The following is an 18,345-nucleotide window of genomic DNA, read 5'->3' on the forward strand; positions in this document are numbered from 1 at the left end:
GGGGGAACAAGGACAAGGAGAGGAAGAGGACATTTCTTTTTTCACGCCATGTGACTGTGGGCTGATGATGGTGATGATGACGACGACGACGACGACATGCTGTTCAAAGTTAGCTGTGCTGCCCACTCTCTTTCATTCTGCTGCGATGATCATCATAGGAGCTCAGAACTGAGCTGTGCCTCACTGCTGCTACATCATTTCTGCTACCGCTTGTGCCGAGTGATACACACATGAGAAAAGTCACGCCGGAAAAATATGCCAGCAGTCTGCATCACCTTCACAGGCCGACAGGCTTTTATTTACAGGGTTTCCTCTGCAGTCAGTCTCACAGGCTGCTTGTAGAGCACGTGTCAAACTGACTACTGTACATATAGTACATTCATTACAGAGTGTATCCATTTTGAATAATATTTTGAACCCTCCATGGTTGAATTTACCTGAAAATGTGATGCAGACTGTTGACTTCACTGTTTGAGAGCTAGCATTGCTTTATATTAAAGTTCAGGTCTGATCATTTAATTTCTTCTGCTTCATTTATCCTTGGAAAAGAAATCCCAATTGTCCAAACTGCACAAGGGGGTTATTCTGGTAGTGTTTTGACCCTTCATTAACCATGCAGACGCGTTTCTGTGGTTCTATCCGTGGGAAGTGAAATCTGTGAGGGGATTGCAATTGCTGCAGGAGTATTTGAAAACTTTGCCGCCAAATCCCTGCCAGGAAAAAAAAAGGAAAATTAGATTAGATGTTATGAAAATAACTCAAAATGACGAGCTTGTAAGCGAACGTCTCATAATTTTGATTTATAAATAATAAATGTTGACTTGGTATCTATCCATTTTGACTTAAAAGGCTAATATTTCACTCACACACTTTATTATTTTGACTTGCTCTTGGTAAGTCAAAATGAAAACATTTGACTCAATAGCAAGTCAACATTTTGTCTTAGTATTTTGACTCACCATGAGTATTATTTTAATTTCTATTATTCCCATTTTTTGCGTGGAAATGGGCTTCCAAAAAAAACTGCAGACGTTTGGTAAAAATCTGTCTCCTTTAAGCAGGGCGATTAAGTCCACTACCAGAAGAGTCATGACACTTTGCACTCTTATTTGGAACATACAATGAATTTGTTGTGCACTTACAGTATATTATAATTACTTGTCATCAAGATTATGTGTGCTGTTGCATTTTGCGGGAGAGGAGGGCACACCCAGACGCAGCACTGAGCTTGAATTGCCATTATGATATTTCACTGGGGAGGGTTTGTTTGCTTTGTTGTTTTGCAGATGAAGGAATTTGAAGTGCCACATAGCATGCTTTGTGAGCTAAACATATGACCTGAAGTTGTGTTCTTTCTCAATATTTCCTTAGCCGGAATGATCAAACATAGTCCACTCTGTACTTTCAGACAATCTGTTGCTGTTCAGTTTGTCTCATGTCACATCTACTATGCATCTTAAAGCTGTAAAGAGTTTGAGCCATTGCTCCCTCATGCCTTATGGGTTGTTAAAGACTTGAACACGTTTCATTTTACAAAAAAATGGTGTTGTAGTTTACAATATAGTGTTAAGAGTGTCCCAGGGTTGGTGATCATCATTAGAGTTTTAATTATTGATAGCTAATCAGTTGTTTCAAAAGGTGGACTAAAGGGAATTTGAATAAGTGCTAGAAGCCAAAACAAAAATAATATTTTTTCAGCTTTCAGCATGTGCTTTGCTTCCCCCTCCCCCCTTTTACTTCTTCTTTATTGTGTTTGAACTGGAAATGACTGGACGTTTTGTATTAAATTGTAAATGGGGCACTTTACTGTGACAAATGCTGCTCTTTAGCTGTGAGAGGTTGTTGGTTGCATGAGATTGTTATTTATAGCATGGCAGTGGGTTAGGAATGATGAAACCACCAGTGTGGTGTTACTCTGATCTCAGTTTATCTGTTGTTTTACCCATTTTGTCAATGTTTTGTTTTCTTTTTTTTTGGAGTTTCTAAAAAAAAATAAAATACTGACAACCTTAAATACACCAGTTGAGGTTTTGCTGAATAGTTGTGAAAAAAACTTTTTGTTTCAGCATTGTGTAAAATAAATGGCTTTTACAAAGTGGGTGAGACAAGGTGATGTTTTCTCATGAGTGAATGAAGTGCAAGCCTCACACATATTTTCACTGTCTGGTACACTTATTGGGTTAGTTTTAGCTGGCAATATAGACAAGCAGTGAAAGAGCATCACATTTGCTGAAGGAGCGTATATCAGTGTAAGTATCATGCCTACAAACATAAGACATAATATATAATTATAGCAGCCAAGTCGTGCAAGCACAAATTAATAATAAACAATTTTAAGTTAATTCTACAAATGAAGGTTTTCCTTTACTGTCAATTCTTGCAACTCTTTTTTTTTTTTTAACAATGAAACTCCACGATTTATGCAGGGGGATCTGGTATGAACACCAGGATTTGTAATTCTACAAACCGACATAAACTGCAGTGTGGCTCCAGCCCAACATGACTGAAGGGTTAAACCAAGTTAAGCTGTAAGTATTTGTTTGTAAAAAAATATATATATATATATTTACGCCGAATTAATGAAGAGCCCAAATCAAACGACAAAATCAAATGTCAAAAGTGTTTAAAGAAATTCATTATCTCGCAGACCGTGTAGGCGACATAAAATCTGCAGATCTTTAAACGCAGCATCGACTGCGATCTGTCACCGGAATGTGAGGCACAGGTTCGACCGCTAAGGGGAGTGTTGCCTTGGAGAGGGAGGGTGGGTGCGTTCCCGCAGCAACAGGGAAGATGGCAGCTCACACATCTCTCACCCAGGTAAAGATGCAGCGATTTTGTTTCTCCACTTCAATTTCAGACGATGATGATTAATAGCATAATACATGTATATCTCACTCATGGCATTGTATTTTCATTTTACTTTGAACAAAACACGAGCTCGCTTTGGAGTGAAGCTAGAAATGAGGCAGTCAGCTGGTCGAATAAGGCCTATTCCAGTACCGTTAGGTAGCGGGCTTGTTAGCTTCAGCCGGGTACTAGCTAGTCGTTTAGCTATTTACCTGCGACATAACACTCAATTAACTTACTAATTACAAATTGAAAGATTATGAGCACAGTGGACACGCTATAGTGAGTTGGACCCGGTCTGGCCTGCGCACGTATGTGTGACAAAGCGTCAGAAACTATTGATAACGTTCAGTCCTTAAGCTAGCGAATCTTAACTAGCCTAGCCTTGGTGTCCAGTAGTGTGAGGAGGATGGGGATAAACATGCTCGAGAAGGCTGGCTAGAAGGCAGGCTAACCCGGGCTAAGCTTTCATTAATGGTGCTGATGTAAGTTGGCTGTCACTAGTCTTAACGTTCACTGGTGGCCAAGTTAATGTTAAAAGGCTGATGAGCATCCACGGCGGCGGTTTGTCTAACGTTGCCTACCGCGGTTGCGCAACAGTCATACATGGCATTGCAGTTGATCTGTGATATCTTTGTTATTGATTGTGAGCAGCAGGGCTTGGGGAGCTATCGCAGCAAAACCGCAAATGACCGTTAAACGAGTATTTGAATGAGCAATATTCTAAGTTTAGCTAGGTATTTGAGTCAGCACAGTTGACACAGCTGGTTGAAATAGGCTAGGTTTGACGTAAAATCTGAATACACTGCTTACGTTGACTTACATGTTATCAGTGCTTGTGGTTGAAGGAAACCTCGCTTGTAGAGGTAAGTGCATGGCCGATTTGATGCAATAATATTCTCTTTCTGCCACAGTTGTCAAGTGGGAACCCTGTATATGAGAACTTTTACAGACAGGTAAGATCACGAGTTTAAGTACAGTCAACGTGTCTGAGAGAGTTCATCACGAAATGGGAAAATGAAAGATGTAAATATGCCACAATGCACTCAGTCTGTGACGTGTGTGTGTGTGTGTGTGTGTGTGTGTGTTTGCTCCAAAGGTGGATCCAGGGAATACAGGGAGAGTAGGACCAACAGAAGCTGCCTTGTTCTTAAAAAAGTCCGGACTCCCTGACATTACACTGGGAAAGGTAGGTCGTGGCTGATGGTGTCAGTGTTGCTTCGCACAGAAGTGTGGTGTGTTTTGTTTCATACACGGTGGTTGCTGCTTGTGGATCTTGTTCTTTCAGTGGACTGAAGGTCAACCTCTGGTCTGTGGTTATGTCAGTCCGCTGTAAGCATGGTTGGGGAAAACTTGCGATCCTCATAACAGTAAAACGTGACAGTACCAATTAGAACACTATTATTAACATTAAAGGGCTGTGTGCCTATTTTACAGAATCCGGCCCTGATGTATGTGTAGACCTTATATGCATATGACTTTGTGTTATCTGAAAGGTGCTGCTTGTAGTTAAGAACCCACGCAGAGTCATAACTAACTCTGGAATTCCCTTCAGCCATAACAGCCCCCCAAAAGTGCCAAAAGTGAAGCCAAAACATCTCCATAGCCCCCTGGTTGGCTGGCTGCAGTATAGGTCATAAACCCCGCCCCCTCCATGTTAGTGGATGGGACACATCAAATACATTTTTCCCAAATATGGTTTCTCATTTTAGGTTGTTCTCATTTTAGTGTTCATTTTCCTGATGAGTTTGGTTTTAATTAGTTATTTGATGCTATAAAAATGTGACTGCCGATGTTGTGTTTACAGCTTGTTTTGCCGTGTGGCAAATGTGGCGTTCTAGCTGGCGGCTTTTCATGCTTTTTTTTTGTAGCTGGATATAATTTGTAGCATCTTTTAAAATGTGATGTTATTTGAGTCAGTTCTGAGGCTTGTGTCCGAAAACGCCATTTCGACTAGGTTACAACTGGCTTGACCTACTGACGTGGCTGAGTGGAGGGCAGTGGAGATAGTATCCTCTGTGGATCTGTTGGTTGCGAATGCAAACTGTGGGTCCAGGCTGGCCGGGATGTTGTCTTTTGATGTGCTGGAGAACCAGTTTCTCAAAGCTCTTCATCAGAATGAGGGGTGAGTGCCACAGGGCGGTAGTCGTATAGACTAGACACTGCAGACTTTTTAGGTACAGGGACGATGGGGAGCAGTCTTGAAGCAGGTGGGAACACTCTCCCGTGACAGCGAGATGTTGAAAATGTCAGTAATGACATTGACTAGCTGGTCTCTTCTGATGTCTCTCTCCGTGTTTTTAGTGAGATATGTGTGTTTGTGCTTGTTTGTTCTAATTGCTCCGCTGCAGATATTTAAAGTTCTTTTGAATTGAATTGAATTGTATGATGTGCCCTTATTAGCAGCATAGATAGCAGAATGTACCACATAGTTGCCTCGGTTTGAAGGAAAAATGACCAGATTTTAATTTTGAAGCAGAGCTACATGATCAAAAAGTTTCAATGAACTGCCCACCACAATACTTCAGAAAAGACTATGCCGCTGATCCTCCTACTGAATGTTTAAAACCAGCATATTGTCTTTTTTTTAAAAGTTATACCTCTGGACTCTTGACTTGGACTTGGTCTTAAAGTGGGCTGGTTTTGACAGTCCTGTTTGTATTTGTATGCATTAAGGCTGGGTAATAATACTCCGCAGTTTCAGCTGGGACATGTTTGTGAGCCGCGAGTTCACTACGTTCCACAAGCTCGCTCTTCTAAATTTTAAAAGTTTTTCTACTAGCTTAATTGCCTTGTTAACTCATCGTAAAGCGCACTTCATTCAAACTCAATAGAAACAAAATCTTGGTTAGTCTTTCCACTGTTCCAACAATCACCATCTCTGTTTTTGAAGTTAATTCATTCTGGCTCTAATGTTACATGCTGTTTTCCCCCCCATGCTGCCACTCTGACCCTGTTCAGACCTGGTATTAACATGCGTCCTAGGTGATCCGATCACTTCCCCACAAGACGTTGTTGTTTTAACCTGAATTTGATAAATTTACTGTTTATCAGACCACAAATGAGCCAAGAATTAGGTTGGAAAAACAACAGATGTTTCTGATAGATGTGTATATATATGTTTAGTGTTTCTGGGGGCCGTGCCTCATTGTTTACTGTACAAAAATACAACTTTATAACTTTATTCACTGATTTTGGTGAAACTTTCTTGTGTTTTATGGAGAAAATATTTTGGAAAATGTTTTCCCTCTGATGTCCTCCAGCTGCTCTGCCTCAGCTTTCGGTTTACTGATGGACAGATAGCTTTACTTGTTGCTAAAATAACCGCTAACTGTAGCTGCCGTTAGCTAATTAGCTCAGTTAGTCGTGCAGCTAGCGGTCTATTAGCTGTAAAGTTGAATTAAAGCTTTATTAAACCTCCTCCTCCCGGCGGTCCAAAGCTCCTGTGCTAGCATTGTAAACGCCGGTGCAGCGGAGTGCTAGCTGCAAGGCTAACTGAGCTAGCGGTTAACTAACAGCAGCTACAGTTAGCGGTTACTTTAGCAGCAAGTAAAAGCTATCTATCGATCAGGAGGCAGAGCAGCCGGAGGACATCAGACAGCGTGTTTCGTGTGTACTTCATCCACCACAATCTGTTTTCTGCCTGTTGTGCCCGTCTTCGTCTTCTTGTTTCGCATTTTAATGAGCCAATGAGTGTGTACGTCTGCTTACACAGAGGACGTCAGTTGAGTAGGTTCCTTCAATGTGGCCCCAGACACATTCGCATGCACACTGCTAAAAGAATGTGGCAGTATGTGGCTCAGACCACCTCTGAATGTGGTATGAAAGATTAGCTGTCAATGCGTCTTGGGTGCATTCACCCCCGGTATTAGAGCTGTCCACTTGTGATCGGATCACCCATGACACATGTTAATACCAGGTGTGAACAGGGCCTCTCTGCCATTGCTGGTCTCTCTGGGTTAGCTCGCTGAACGAGAGTCTTGTCACTGGGCAGCGCCTCTCACTCATTCTTTGGACGCAGACCAATAAATTAGCCAAATAAAATGACAAAAACTGCCCCCAGCCCCAAAAAAAACAACAGGCGATGGACTCAGCCAATCGCTGATGAACGATATGTTCATCCAGTCTCCCAACCCCATTGCATATTGCTTTAGTATTTTACAAATTTCTGTTGTCACAATTAAGGCTTTCAAGCAAACTGTAAATAAAAGCTACCAAAAGAATGTGCATATTGTCGTGTATTTTCCCACTACACATATGTTATATGAAGATACTTACCATATTGGAATATCCATGTTCCATATTCTTTTGTTGTGAGGTAAACATTAGAAATACGCTGTTCACGTAAAAATATAAGATATATTCACTCCAGTAATATAATCAAAACCTACCTGAAAGCGTGTTGTCCTTTGGCTCAAGACAGTGCAGCACTGTTTGTTGGCAGTAGTGTGGGCTGTTTAACTTCCCTTGGAAAATGTACCCACCCTTCGCAACTCCCCCACTGCCTTTTGGATTTTCTGATGTATCTGTAAATTATATAAATATAAAGACTCTGATAAAATCTTGGGAAGACAAGAGTCCGACATGATTATTTCAGACGCATTTGTTCAATTAGTTCAAACAGAAAAGATGGATTAAAGAGAGTGCCTCACCATTGTCTGTCAGTGGGTTAAAACAACCCATAAAAATAATAAATGCTGACCTACAAGGAAATGGTTGAAACTAAACAGCGCCATTAGCCAAAGCCAGTAGAATGCGTTTAGAGAATGCACTGAAGGGAAAGGCAAAGCTGGAATGTATTCATAGGCGCTTGCCACATGTCAATTACATTTTTGGTAATAAAACGTCTTTTTCAGAGCTAGAATTGTCAGAGACCTCCTGGTATGATATGCTATCAATTTGTAAGGTGCAATTTGTATTGTGTTTTATGTCTGCCAGGCTAGTTTTCTTGGCCAGAAAGTCACAGTGAAATGGAAGTTAGAGCATCTTCAGGGTTAAATGAACACATTAGACCACAATCACATTCTTTGTCACAGGTCTACCAGCTGAAATCCAAACACACACACCTCCTACTATGATATTGCTCTACTACCTACCGATCTAGTGTGGTTTTATGTGATGAGTGGAGTTTGCTAATTTCCCCAAATCCCAATTAACACATGAAGATAAGAGTACTTCAAAACTCCATTTTACTCTGTCTTTTAATGCTTTGTGTCTTGTGTCTTGTGTTTCAGATCTGGGATCTGGCCGACCCCGATGGCAAAGGCTATCTGGACAAACAGGTGGGGAACAGATGACTGTCTTTCATTATGTACTGAATGTACTCTGCATAGAAAAGTGAAAATCAACAGAAATAAATATTTAATGACACAATAATAATAATAATAATAATAATGAAATCAAAAACTCTACAAGTTGATCTAATAAGATGACCCCAGTTGTAATAATGCCTCAAAATTAGCTCATGCTAGCATGTCCTTCTCAAATAACAAGTGGAAAACCGCAAAGATAGAGAATATTTTCTTATATATAGATGGTTTTCTAACCTTTTTCTCATCTCTGAAGAAGAATAATAATAATAATATGTATTAGGCATGATGAGAGTTGTATGTCTTTGGGCTGCTCCATCAGTTAGCTCAGCTAGAGAATGAGAATGACTTGATGAGTAACTTGTGTTTCCTCCCTCAGGGGTTCTACGTAGCTCTGCGGCTGGTTGCCTGCGCTCAGAGCGGTCAGGAAGTCAGCCTGTCCAGCCTCAACCTCACAGTCCCTCCCCCCAAGTTTGTGAGTGTGACTTCAACATTAAAGCCGAAATCTTGTGTAGTCTTTGTTTAAAAACAAGCTGCAGCAAATGTATTTCATAATATCGACTATTATATGGAATTAATATCAAACGTGCAGACATTTGTACAATACGTTATATTCATTATACTCATCATTCAGTATGTGAATAAACCATTACATCAAGTCACTTTCTTCTTTATTTTCTTATGTCGTTAAACCTTGAATCAAAAGCTCAGCATGAGAGAAGATGAGCGAATCCAGCGAATGGATCATGTGACAGTGCTATGACGGCCATCTTTGTTTGTCTGATTTGATTTCAGAAGGACACCAGCAGTCCGTCTCTAAGCAGCACAGCGTCTGCCTCCGGCGAATTACACTGGGCTGTCAGGGTGTGTTTCAAACACACACACACACACACACACACACACACACACACACACACACACACACACAGTATAATAAAGTAACCATTATAGAAGGGTTTCACATTGACTCAGAAAGAAAAAGGAGAATACAATTCTAAGTCTTATGTATTTTTGTATTTATTTTTGATATATATAGTGTTAATCAATATTGCCACAATCCGGTGTTGTTCAGAATATTGTAGTTTATTGTGAATAAGCAGGAGCTCTTCCATTAAGTCAGAAGACAGTCAGTCTAACATTTACAGATTTTTTTAGATAACTAGTGTTTGTTTTCCTTTCGTAGCCTGAGGAGAAGAGTAAATTTGATGGGATTTTTGAAAGTTTGGCTCCAGTCAATGGCCTGCTGTCAGGAGAGAAGGTCAAACCAGTCCTAATCAACTCCAAGCTACCTCTGGATGTCCTTGGGAAGGTATCAACTTCAGACTTTGATGATTGAAGATTAAACTACTCAAGCCACAACTGAAATGTGTTGTGTTTCCCCACAACTATGACAAAGCATGACTTCTAAAATGGATTTATAGTAATGAAATGGAATCTGTAATAGTTCAGTTACTCCTTGAATTAAGCTGAATGGCCTCATCATGTGTATTTCCTGCTGTTAGGTTTGGGACCTGAGTGACATAGACAAAGATGGCCACCTGGACAAAGATGAGTTTGCAGTGGTGAGTGTTATCTTCTACATCGTCGCCATATGTAGTTTGGGTTCTCTATATCCTGACATAGCTGTCAATACTTACATAAATATACACTCAGTGGCATTCTAATACTGGATAGGACCAGAACAACACCTTCGACAAGGTGCTGGAAACATTCCTTAGAGATTCTAGCCCGAGAACCAGACGAATCTGCAAGTTCATTTTTTTTCAAATTTGCTCTGGCAGATGCATCTGGTACACTTTTTTTAAATTCATGTATATCTTTCTGGAATTTTTTTCATCAAAGTCAATCCTAGATCAACATCAACATCAAAAAAACGGTTTGGGCCTTTTCCTGTTTTTTTTTTCAAATATTTTAGAAGAGTGACTAACCCTCGAGGTCGCTGTTTGCATGATCGTGTTTAAATCGATCTAAAATAAAAACTATAATAGCTAGAGCATTCTTTTTTTTTTTTTGCAACAGAAAGCTAAGGCTTCTGCCTTTTCCTTCATCACGTTGTACGCTCATGAAGACGTCATTTTACGTTATGTTACGTGTGCAAATATCGCTCTCCCACGGCCACTCGGGGGCACCTGCGGGAGATCGATATTTGCATGATCCTGTTCAGATCGATCTAAAACTAACATTATCGTTTATCTTAGGTTGTACAGATTTTAGGGATATGAAACATTTGAAGATACTCCAAGAAATGACATCTCAATAAGCTAAAATTCCAGTATAGTCACTGGTGGACCATTTCCATTGCACAGTTCAAAGGGTTAATAATGCCTTGTATTTTCAAATTCTTCACAGACATATGGATGCTACGCCATCAAAGCGCTACGTCACAAGTGAAGTTGCTCTGATTAGTTGTACAGGCATGCAGACTTTGCCGTTTTGAATCCAAAATAGGTCACCTACGTGATTCGCGCAGATCCGATGAGAAAAAGGCTAACGTTAGCTTAAGCTCCATAATCGACCGCTAACAATCAAGTGCTGGTTTTGTAAAACCTGATCCATTTTTGATCCTTTATTTGGTTGCTATTTGTTTTTTGTATGCCAACTATCTACTATCTTTCTTGTCCTCCATCAAAACACTCATTTTAAAAAAACAATTTTGTGCAGCTAGCAAGTATGTGTTAATAGCAGGATGTGCTCTCCCAGGCCATGCACCTGGTGTACCGGGCCCTGGAGAAGGAGCCTGTTCCCGCACTCCTCCCCTCTTCCCTCATCCCTCCATCTAAGAGAAAGAAGAGTCTGGGCTCAGTGGCCGGCTCTGTGTCTGGACTGCCCGCGAGCCCTCCGCCGCCAAAAGACTCGCTGCGCTCCACGCCCTCCCACGGCAGCATGAACTCACTCAACAGCACCGGCAGCCTGTCGCCCAAACACACGCTCAAGTCTGGACAGGTAACACACACTGTATACACTACACTGATATACACACTTCTACAGACAGCATAATCAGTAAACGCACAATAATCCATCACTATAAATCCTTTTGTAATTGTGTTATGTTTCAGTATTAGTTATACTGCGTATGTGACACGTTTCCTCAAACAAGACTCCAAAGACTTATCAAATAGGTATGTTTTGATGAAAAACTAAACAAAGGCATCTACGAGGACCTTGCTGTTTTCAACAGCTGTCGTAACTACGACGACAAACGGATGCATTCGGCTGAAAGTCGCCAGTTAACAGGGTCACTTGTTAAACCGAAACACCCGCATAGGTTTCACCATGCCGTCTCACCAGGTGAGTGTTGAGATGTGTCGTCCTACCGCGGTACTTAATCGCTGTTCTACAGACCTTACAGATGGCCAGACATTGGTCCAATGTTCCTTACTACTTACGAAATACAAACGTCTTCCAAACTTTACATTTGATGGTGCACTGTAAACCGTGTCGGACATGTTTTGTTTTTACCTCGCAGGCAACACTATGCAAACGTTACTCTTGACGTGAGAGTCTTGCGTTGACCTTTGACCTTTTAGGAGAGTGGTGATGCTGTGCAGAATTGGCACCAAATCTTCAGTCAACCGATTTGTAATTTTAGAATCGGGCCATTGACCGGTTCATGGTACATTTAGATCGATCCAGGGGTCTGCGTATCGATATGTAGTCGCATCTTCAGCGTTAAAGTGGGATTCCGATTCGAATCGGTGAAATAACAGGTCTTTTACATAATTTGTTTCATAAAAGCTAAGGATGTCCCTATCAAGTTTCTTTGGGCCCGATGCTAATTAAATGTTGATTAAATATGTATCTGACATGTTGAAATACCAGCTGTAGCCTACTAAATCTGATTTACCATGTTTTTTTTAACGAGCTACTTTATTCAGAATCAGTTCAGAAATATTAAGTTTATAAACTTAAATTAGTCACGTGATATGAATGAAATCACTCGGTTGGAGTTGTTGGAACTAAAGAAACACATTGGCCACTCTTGACTGTACAGTGGTGGTTACAGAGTGTAGATTCTTCCCTCACAAACTATCTTACACACGGCTTACAGAGAGTACACAAACCCGACCACAGCCAAGTTCAGATCAGATTGGCCTGTTATCAAGAGATTCACTGAATATTAATTAGCGACAGCTGATATGACCTGCCACCGGCGACGTTTGTCATTGTAGCCAGAGAAAGCGACTGTCGGCGCCGGCTAAAAAATGAGAGGCCGCTACATTCATGACGTTCTGTACACTGTTTGTTAATGATAATGAGCATTTGGAGCTTAGTGAAACCGTGTATTTTTGCGGAAGTCGGAGCCAATCACAGGTGTTCTCAAATCATTTTTCACATTCACACACTCTTTACTTTTCACTCACATGTGCAGTGAAGTGCTGTGCACAGAGCCCGGCTGTGGTAAAGGAGAGCAGCGCTGCAACAGTATAGAATACAACAGAATACATGTCAAAAATATAGAAAGTTACAACATATGCATCTTTCTCTCTCTCTCTGCCTCAGCATACGGTGACCTGGGTGGTCCCGGTGTCAGACCGCGGTCGCTATGACGACATCTTCCTGAAGACCGATGCTGATCTGGACGGTTTTGTCAGCGGACACGAAGTGAAGGACATCTTCATGCAGTCTGGACTTTCTCAGAACCTTCTCGCCCACATATGGTGGGGACTCAGCCAGGCTCCCGCTTCATGTTTCATGCTTGACCATTAATTTGATTATTGTTAGTTTTCTTGGCTAGGCTTATTATTAGTTCGGTACCCCTTCCTAATAAGCCAACCTTTATAAAGGGTTTATAGTCTAAATTGGAGCTAATCGATTTATTAATGGGTAAGAAATCATTTATAAACCAGTAATGAGAACATGGTGCTCTTCTGTCGCTCAGCAGACTTGTCTGTCTTGGGTCTGGTGTTTTTGTTTGTTAAGGGAATAACAGTTTTTAGCGATGGAGCAAATTGATGAAATACAATACGAACTCAGACCCAAAAAATGTGCCAAAGGTAACTTTGAACAATTGTCCACAAAATGTCTGCATGCTATATTGATTTCTTACACAGATGTTTGTGGAAATGTCAAATTATTTCTTGAGTGGAAACCCTTCCTGACAAGCAGTTTCTTCTTCTTTTTCTTTAGATTTTCCTTTGTGATGTTCTGCTCAGCAATGTGTGTGTGTGTGTGTGTGTGTGTGTGTGTGTGTGTGTGTGTGTGTGTGTGTGTGTGTGTGTGTGTGTGTGTGTGTGTGTGTGTGTGTGTCACTCTGCTCGGTATAATGACGTTAACCTAATGTGTCTGTAATGTTGAACATGTGCTCTTTTTCCTGCAGGGCTCTGGCAGACACAAGGCAGATAGGCAAGCTGACCAGGGAGCAGTTTGCCCTCGCCATGCATCTCATCCAGCAGAAAGTCAGCAAGGGCATCGACCCTCCCCAGGCCCTGACCGCTGACATGATCCCCCCCTCTGAGAGAGGCACTCCTGTACCAGTAGGTCCAACAAACAGTGCATGTTTACTAGAGAGTGGAATATGTTGCACATGTTGCCTGTTAGCTACTTTCTCATCTCTTAATATGTAATATTGTTAAGAATAGTTAGAATAGACCCCGTAATCGGCGATCGGTAATCAGCGATCTGCCCCAAAAATCCAGATGGAAGCCTCTTATCATCCAGGGCTCCATAGGAATGTTCATTTAAGTTTTTCCATTGTTGTCAGTATGGTTGTCATGACCATTAGCTGGTAAATTAGAGTATTGTTAACTTTTTTTTATCTTGACTTAACACAAGAAAAGAACAAGGAACTTGCTTTGCACTGATTACTTTTTCCAAAAAAACATGGGATGGAGTTATAATTGTTATAGTAATTAAGTCATTTCTCTATGGCTGCAGAGTATGTCAGGATACATGACCCCAGTGGGATCAGAGATGGCTGCTCTGTCTGAGATGAGACGGGTGAGTCAATACTTCTCCTTCTCTTCCCTCCTACTCATCTTTCTCCTGCTCTTTGCATATTTGAGCGTAAAGGTGCACAGACTTGTCTGCTATACATCCTGTTTCTTGAGCTGTACCAATTTCCCAATCTGCCAAATCCGCTTATTTTGGTGGGAAAAGAACTTGGAAAATGTAACCCACAATAGACACGGAAATGGCAAATTTGAGGTAAATCAATTAAACCAATCAAGACATCTACTGCCGGCTGTTCTTCTCTCTTATCCTAACTCGTTTACTGCTGATGTTTCTACCTTTCCCCTCTTCCTACTCTCTCAGGCTATAATGTTCAAGTTGTGGGTAGGTAACACGGACCTACAGTGTTATTAACCTATAAATGCTTTCAGTGGCTGGCTGTTCAGGCTGATTTACTGGAAAGCATTTGCAAGACTTTTCTCTTCATTCCAATACAGTGCAGTGACATTGTCTAACCCTGTCAACTGTCTGGCTGATCAAGGGAAGATTCAAGATGGCTTTTAGTTGACCATCAGGATTCTTTTAGAATTAGTCTTTTTGATAAAGTGGCTGCAATCCTGTGGCCCCTGGAATAAGTAAGTTAAATCACTCAAATCAAGAGCATCCTGTGTACTTCCGATAAGTCAGTACTCCTGTTAAATGAAGGAACATCTTATAAGGGCTGTTTTTATTTTAAAAAAAACGTCTCTACACGCTTGGACTAGCATCACCAACATGACGTGTTTTTGTAGGCCAACCCGGAAGTTAGCATCGCCCTGGTTCCCTCCACAAAAAGCCAATGGGATTTTGGATTATTGCAGAAAATAAGCTCTGTGGCAAAACAAAAGATTATGATGCTTACACGTTTTGTTCAGCAAGATAATCTTCTCTAATGAACACCACTTTTATGATTTTTGAAGCGTAAATGGAATCGCCAGAAGTAAAAAGCTAACATTAGGCTATAAAGGAACTACACCACACTTGCATTACTTCAACGTCACCACCGCTAAGCTTAACTTAGAGAATATAGATAGATATAAATTTATATACAGATAGATATAGAGTATAAATACTACGAGGACAAGTGAGTAGATGACTTTCCGTGTTCAGCATGAAGACGTTAATGTCCGCGACAACCTCTGTAGTCTTGTTTAGCCGCTTGTTAGCAACCGCCTTTTTTAAGACATGTAAAAGCTTCAAATTCACGAGTGGGGGGTATCTGCTGACGTATTTTATGTCATAGAACAAAATGTGAAAAAAGCTTGTGTTAACCACAGACCTTATTTCAGGCATCTAACCAAAAACCCATTGACTTTGAGACAAGGCAACGTGTAAAAGTGCTAAAAAAAAAAACCTAACCAAACTAAACCAAACCTCATTCCTGCAGCACTTTATACTGGACATTTGTTGAAAACCACCTTCATGAAAACCTTCTAAATGTTTTCAAAGGGGGGGCTGACTGAATATATTATTCATAAAATTGCAAAATCCTGAATCTTTCCTCTCTTTGGCAGTTTGTCAATGGGGGGTAACACTTCCCCACATGTTGGTGATTGACCCAGCCCCCCACCTACTGATTCAACCTCTGTGCTGCTCCTCTTATTGAGCGCTGGTTTCTCTCCTTATCCTCTCTTTTCCTCTTCCTTTTTCCTTTTGGCCCGGTCTGCCATGGCTTAGTTGGTACCATTTCATCATCCCATGTTTCTTCAACAAAGAAGTTTTACTTTGCCAACCTGTTGTCTCTTTTTTTTCCTCCCTTCCTCTCTCTCTCTCTCTTTCTGTTTGCCTTGTCTCCCTCTCTACAGGACAGCTCTAGTTCAGTGGGTTCAGGGGAGTTCACTGGCATCAAGGAATTGGATGACATCAGCCAGGAGATAGCCCAGTTGCAGAGGTAACAAACAAATATCACTGGCGCATAAATAACATGACAAGCACTGAAAGTGTAAACCACTTTTACTTCATTTTCAAAGCTGCGTAGAAAATAAATGGAAGATTACATGCGTGCATTTGTTGTACCAGTATATCCAGTAACAGCAATGCCAACAGTGTAGCCATTTGTAAATGTTTTCCGGGATTGCTCCCTTCCGGGTTGGGAGTGAATTGCTGCCCCAAGTGAAGGAGTTTGTGCTAGTGTGTGAGTTTCGACAGGCGGCGTCAGCAGTAATGTGGCCGTTGTACTGTTGACTGTTGTTGTGGAAGGCTAAGCTTTCGATTTCAACCCTCACATATGGTCATGAGCTTTGGGTAGTGACCAAAAGAATGAGAACATAGATGCAAGTGGCTGAAATTAGTTTCAGGGTGAGGAGCTCAGACATCCGGACGGAGCTTGGAGTCCAAGGTTCAGGCATCTGATCAGGATGCCTCCTGGGGCACCTTCCTTTGGAGGTTCTCCGGGCACGTCCAACTCGTAGGAGACCCCGGGGTGGACCCAGAACACGCTGGAGAGGTTATATATATCTCATCTGGCATGGGAGTAGGAGGATTAGGAGGAGGAGGAGGAGCTGGAAAACGTTGCTGGGGTGAGGGGGTGTCTGGACTGCTTTGCTTAGCCTGCTTAGCCACCGTGACCTCGGCCTCGAATAAGCGGTAGAAAATGGATAGCTGGATGGATGTTAGTTACTATTCACTCTATGATGAATGTACTCCGTGATGTCCTGTGTCAAAGCTCTTTCAGTTTTGCCAAACCTGTCACTCACACAGCAGCCAACACGCCTCTTCAGTTAAACCTCTAACATTAGCCCCCTCAATCCATTGCCATACATCACCCACAATCCAGGCTTTTATCACTTTTCTATAGTGATAATAAGACCACAGACCACATCATGTCTTGTCTAGAATGATCCTGGTTCATTGTTTCCTGAATCTTCTTTGCCCTACTTTTCAGAAGTCCCCAAAAAAATTTAGTCAAATCAAAAACTAAAATAAGATTAGATAAAATTATCTGTGAATTGATTTTAACATGACAACAAAGATGAAATAGTACAAGCATAGTTCACTGGTTTCAGAAAAACTGTATCACCACACTTAGGTAGTAAAGTGCTTTTTCAGTACTGGCCAATCATGCCAAACTAAAAAAAAAAAAAAAGAATTGTCTATGGGCCCCCATGTTTGTTAAGTTTTATTGATGTTCCCCTTACGAACACATATGTTAAAGAAAAAAAACTGGGGAGAATTTTGGAGGACACAAAGTGCTACTGCGGTCTGTTGTGTGTTTTATTTTGTCACCTTTTTTAAATTTACTGTCATTGTCATATTTTATATAAGGAACTCTTTCCTTGTATGTTACATCTCCAAACCCTTTAAAGCCCATAAAGGTAATCGAGGCAGCTCCTTCTGCCATTCATTCAGCCCCCGAATGTCATTTGATTTTACTGCAATTCTGTATGGTTGATCCTACTGAGTTTTTTTTTTTTATATATATATAAAAATCAAACCAACCAAGCATCTGAACTCCATTGAGCCATGTGATTATTAACCAAGCATGTCCCAGTGTGTCATGACTTGACTACCGCAAATGTGGGTATTGATACAGACCCTCAGTTACACATTTAGGCTGATGGATTTAAGTGGAATGTCCCTTTTACAAAAGGATGTTGACATGCAGAGATGGCGGACACAGCTAGTTTGAACCGCAGCAGAGGTTACCTGCAGCCCACATCTAACCCTACAATACCACTCAGCTCTGTATGGAGGTGCTGCAGGAATGAGTCCTAAAACCCGGAAATGAGTTCGCATTTTTACACTTCAGGTTTCCTTGTTTCAGAATCAATGGGTTTCTTGAATGAGGTTTTGGTTAGATGCCTGAAATAAGGTCTATGGTTAACACAAGCTCAAGAGTTTTCAAGGTTTTGTTCTACAACATAAAATACGTCAGTAGATACCCCCCACTCGTGAATTTTGAAGCTTTTTACGTGTCTTTAAAAAAAGGCGGTTGCTAACAAGCGGCTAAATGAGACAACAGAGGTTGTCGCGGACATTAAACGTCTTCATGCCGAACATGGAAAGTCATCTACTCACTAGTCCGCCTTTACAACCTTGTTGTGTTTATACTCTATATCTATCTGTCCATATATCTAGATCTATCTATATTTTCTTAAAAGTTCAGCTTAGTGGTGGTGACGTTGAAGTAATGCGACTGTGATGTAGTTCGTTCATAGCCTAACATTAGTTATTACATTATTTTTACTTCTGGTGATTCCATTTATGCTTCAAAAATCATAAAAGTGGTGTTCATTAGTGAAGATTATCTTGCAGAACA

At 41.0% G+C, this 18,345-nt stretch overlaps 1 protein-coding gene across 1 annotated transcript in view; it reads left to right on the plus strand.

The window, feature by feature from the left end:
- The first annotated feature begins 2,793 nt into the window (after positions 1 to 2,793).
- The window catches only part of eps15l1a (epidermal growth factor receptor pathway substrate 15-like 1a), a 40,366-nt gene continuing 24,814 nt past the window's right edge, over positions 2,794 to 18,345 (plus strand). Inside the window, exons 1-12 of the mRNA XM_070908973.1 lie at positions 2,794 to 2,820; positions 3,765 to 3,806; positions 3,950 to 4,039; positions 8,085 to 8,132; positions 8,539 to 8,634; positions 8,955 to 9,023; positions 9,343 to 9,468; positions 9,662 to 9,721; positions 10,860 to 11,102; positions 12,660 to 12,817; positions 13,477 to 13,633; positions 15,893 to 15,978. Coding sequence (XP_070765074.1) covers positions 2,794 to 2,820; positions 3,765 to 3,806; positions 3,950 to 4,039; positions 8,085 to 8,132; positions 8,539 to 8,634; positions 8,955 to 9,023; positions 9,343 to 9,468; positions 9,662 to 9,721; positions 10,860 to 11,102; positions 12,660 to 12,817; positions 13,477 to 13,633; positions 15,893 to 15,978 — 1,202 coding nt within the window. The remainder of the gene's footprint in view (positions 2,821 to 3,764; positions 3,807 to 3,949; positions 4,040 to 8,084; positions 8,133 to 8,538; positions 8,635 to 8,954; positions 9,024 to 9,342; positions 9,469 to 9,661; positions 9,722 to 10,859; positions 11,103 to 12,659; positions 12,818 to 13,476; positions 13,634 to 15,892; positions 15,979 to 18,345) is intronic.

This window comes from Enoplosus armatus, chromosome 7, assembly GCF_043641665.1.
Source record: "Enoplosus armatus isolate fEnoArm2 chromosome 7, fEnoArm2.hap1, whole genome shotgun sequence".
NCBI classification, from domain to species: domain Eukaryota; kingdom Metazoa; phylum Chordata; class Actinopteri; order Centrarchiformes; family Enoplosidae; genus Enoplosus; species Enoplosus armatus.